Raw genomic sequence first — 1,292 nt, 5'->3', positions numbered from 1 at the left:
CGTCGTACGTTGTTTTAAAATCGAAGTATTATAGTATATATGATAAAATACATATAACAGCTACATAATTATATAAATAATGCTACGAAAAGAATATTTTGTAAAAGTAAACGACGATGGATATTGAAAAGTCTTCGGATTTACATGTGGAACGTGGGTGGTGGCTCCATCTGTACTCAGTCGTTTAGCGCAGGGGTTTGACACGTATGCTGTTTTCCTTCTGTCCGGATTCTGTATAAATGTTAGTGAAACAAATAAAAGATATCGTTGCCCTTTGCTGTCGTGCTACTACTTCGTGATCAGGTGCGTGAAGCTCTATCAATGATCTGTAAACTATCCTCAAACTGTCTTGTATTTAGTAACAGACCGACGCAATATATGTTCAATGCGAACTTAACCTCGCTTCCCATTTGTTTTCCGAATAACTTCATGAGGTCTATTTTTCATCGTCTCTTAATTCATTTCAGGCGGTGAGAGATTTTTTTTAGACAGGATATAGAACAACCGGAAAAATGAGCACCGTAGCAGAACAACCTTGCTACACTCTGATAAACATTCCGACCGATACTGAGCCCTTGAACGAGCTCCAGCTAAAGCAGGATTTGGAGAAAGGCGATGTCCAGACAAAGATCGATGCACTTAAAAAAACAATTCACATGATCCTGTCCGGCGAACGTTTGCCAGGACTCTTGATGACCATCATCAGGTTCGTCCTGCCGCTACAGGATCACACCATAAAAAAGCTGTTGTTGATATTCTGGGAGATTGTACCAAAAACATCACCTGATGGGAAATTGCTTCAGGAAATGATTTTAGTCTGCGATGCTTACAGAAAGGACTTACAGCATCCAAATGAATTTGTGAGAGGCTCTACTTTAAGGTACAGACCTAAATTTTCTATTTTAATGATTCGAAAATAAAATATCGTAATTTTCAGATTTTTATGCAAACTGAAGGAGCCAGAACTTTTGGAGCCTCTGATGCCTGCGATAACTGCATGTCTAGAGCACAGACACTCCTATGTCAGGCGCAATGCAGTCTTAGCTATTTTTACAATTTACAGGAACTTTGAGTTTCTCATACCGGACGCACCAGAATTAATAGCGAAGTATTTGGAAGGCGAACAGGACATGTCATGTAGGAGGAACGCGTTTTTAATGCTGTTGCATGCTGACCAAAGCCGAGCACTGGCTTATTTAGCCGCTTGTCTTGACCAAGTGCCCAGCTTTGGTGATATACTACAGCTGGTTATCGTAGAATTAATTTATAAGGTACACACACTGAACAGAAAA

General features: G+C 39.9%; 1 protein-coding gene across 1 annotated transcript; it reads left to right on the top strand.

Moving 5' to 3' along the window:
- Positions 1–162: 162 nt before the first annotated feature.
- On the top strand, positions 163–1,271 carry LOC108622776 (coatomer subunit beta-like; the record flags this gene model as incomplete). The annotated part of the gene is made up of 3 exons (XM_018020857.2): positions 163–303; positions 468–880; positions 938–1,271. Coding segments are annotated over exons 2-3 (702 nt in total), but the record flags the coding sequence as incomplete, so codon positions are not given.
- Between the last annotated feature and the right edge of the window lie 21 nt (positions 1,272–1,292).

This window comes from Ceratina calcarata, unplaced genomic scaffold (assembly GCF_001652005.2).
Source record: "Ceratina calcarata isolate Rehan_Ccalc_2016 unplaced genomic scaffold, ASM165200v1 scaffold2417, whole genome shotgun sequence".
Lineage (NCBI taxonomy): Eukaryota > Metazoa > Arthropoda > Insecta > Hymenoptera > Apidae > Ceratina > Ceratina calcarata.
Note: the sequence above shows the minus strand (reverse complement) of the source record. Positions and strands in the feature narration are given on the sequence as shown.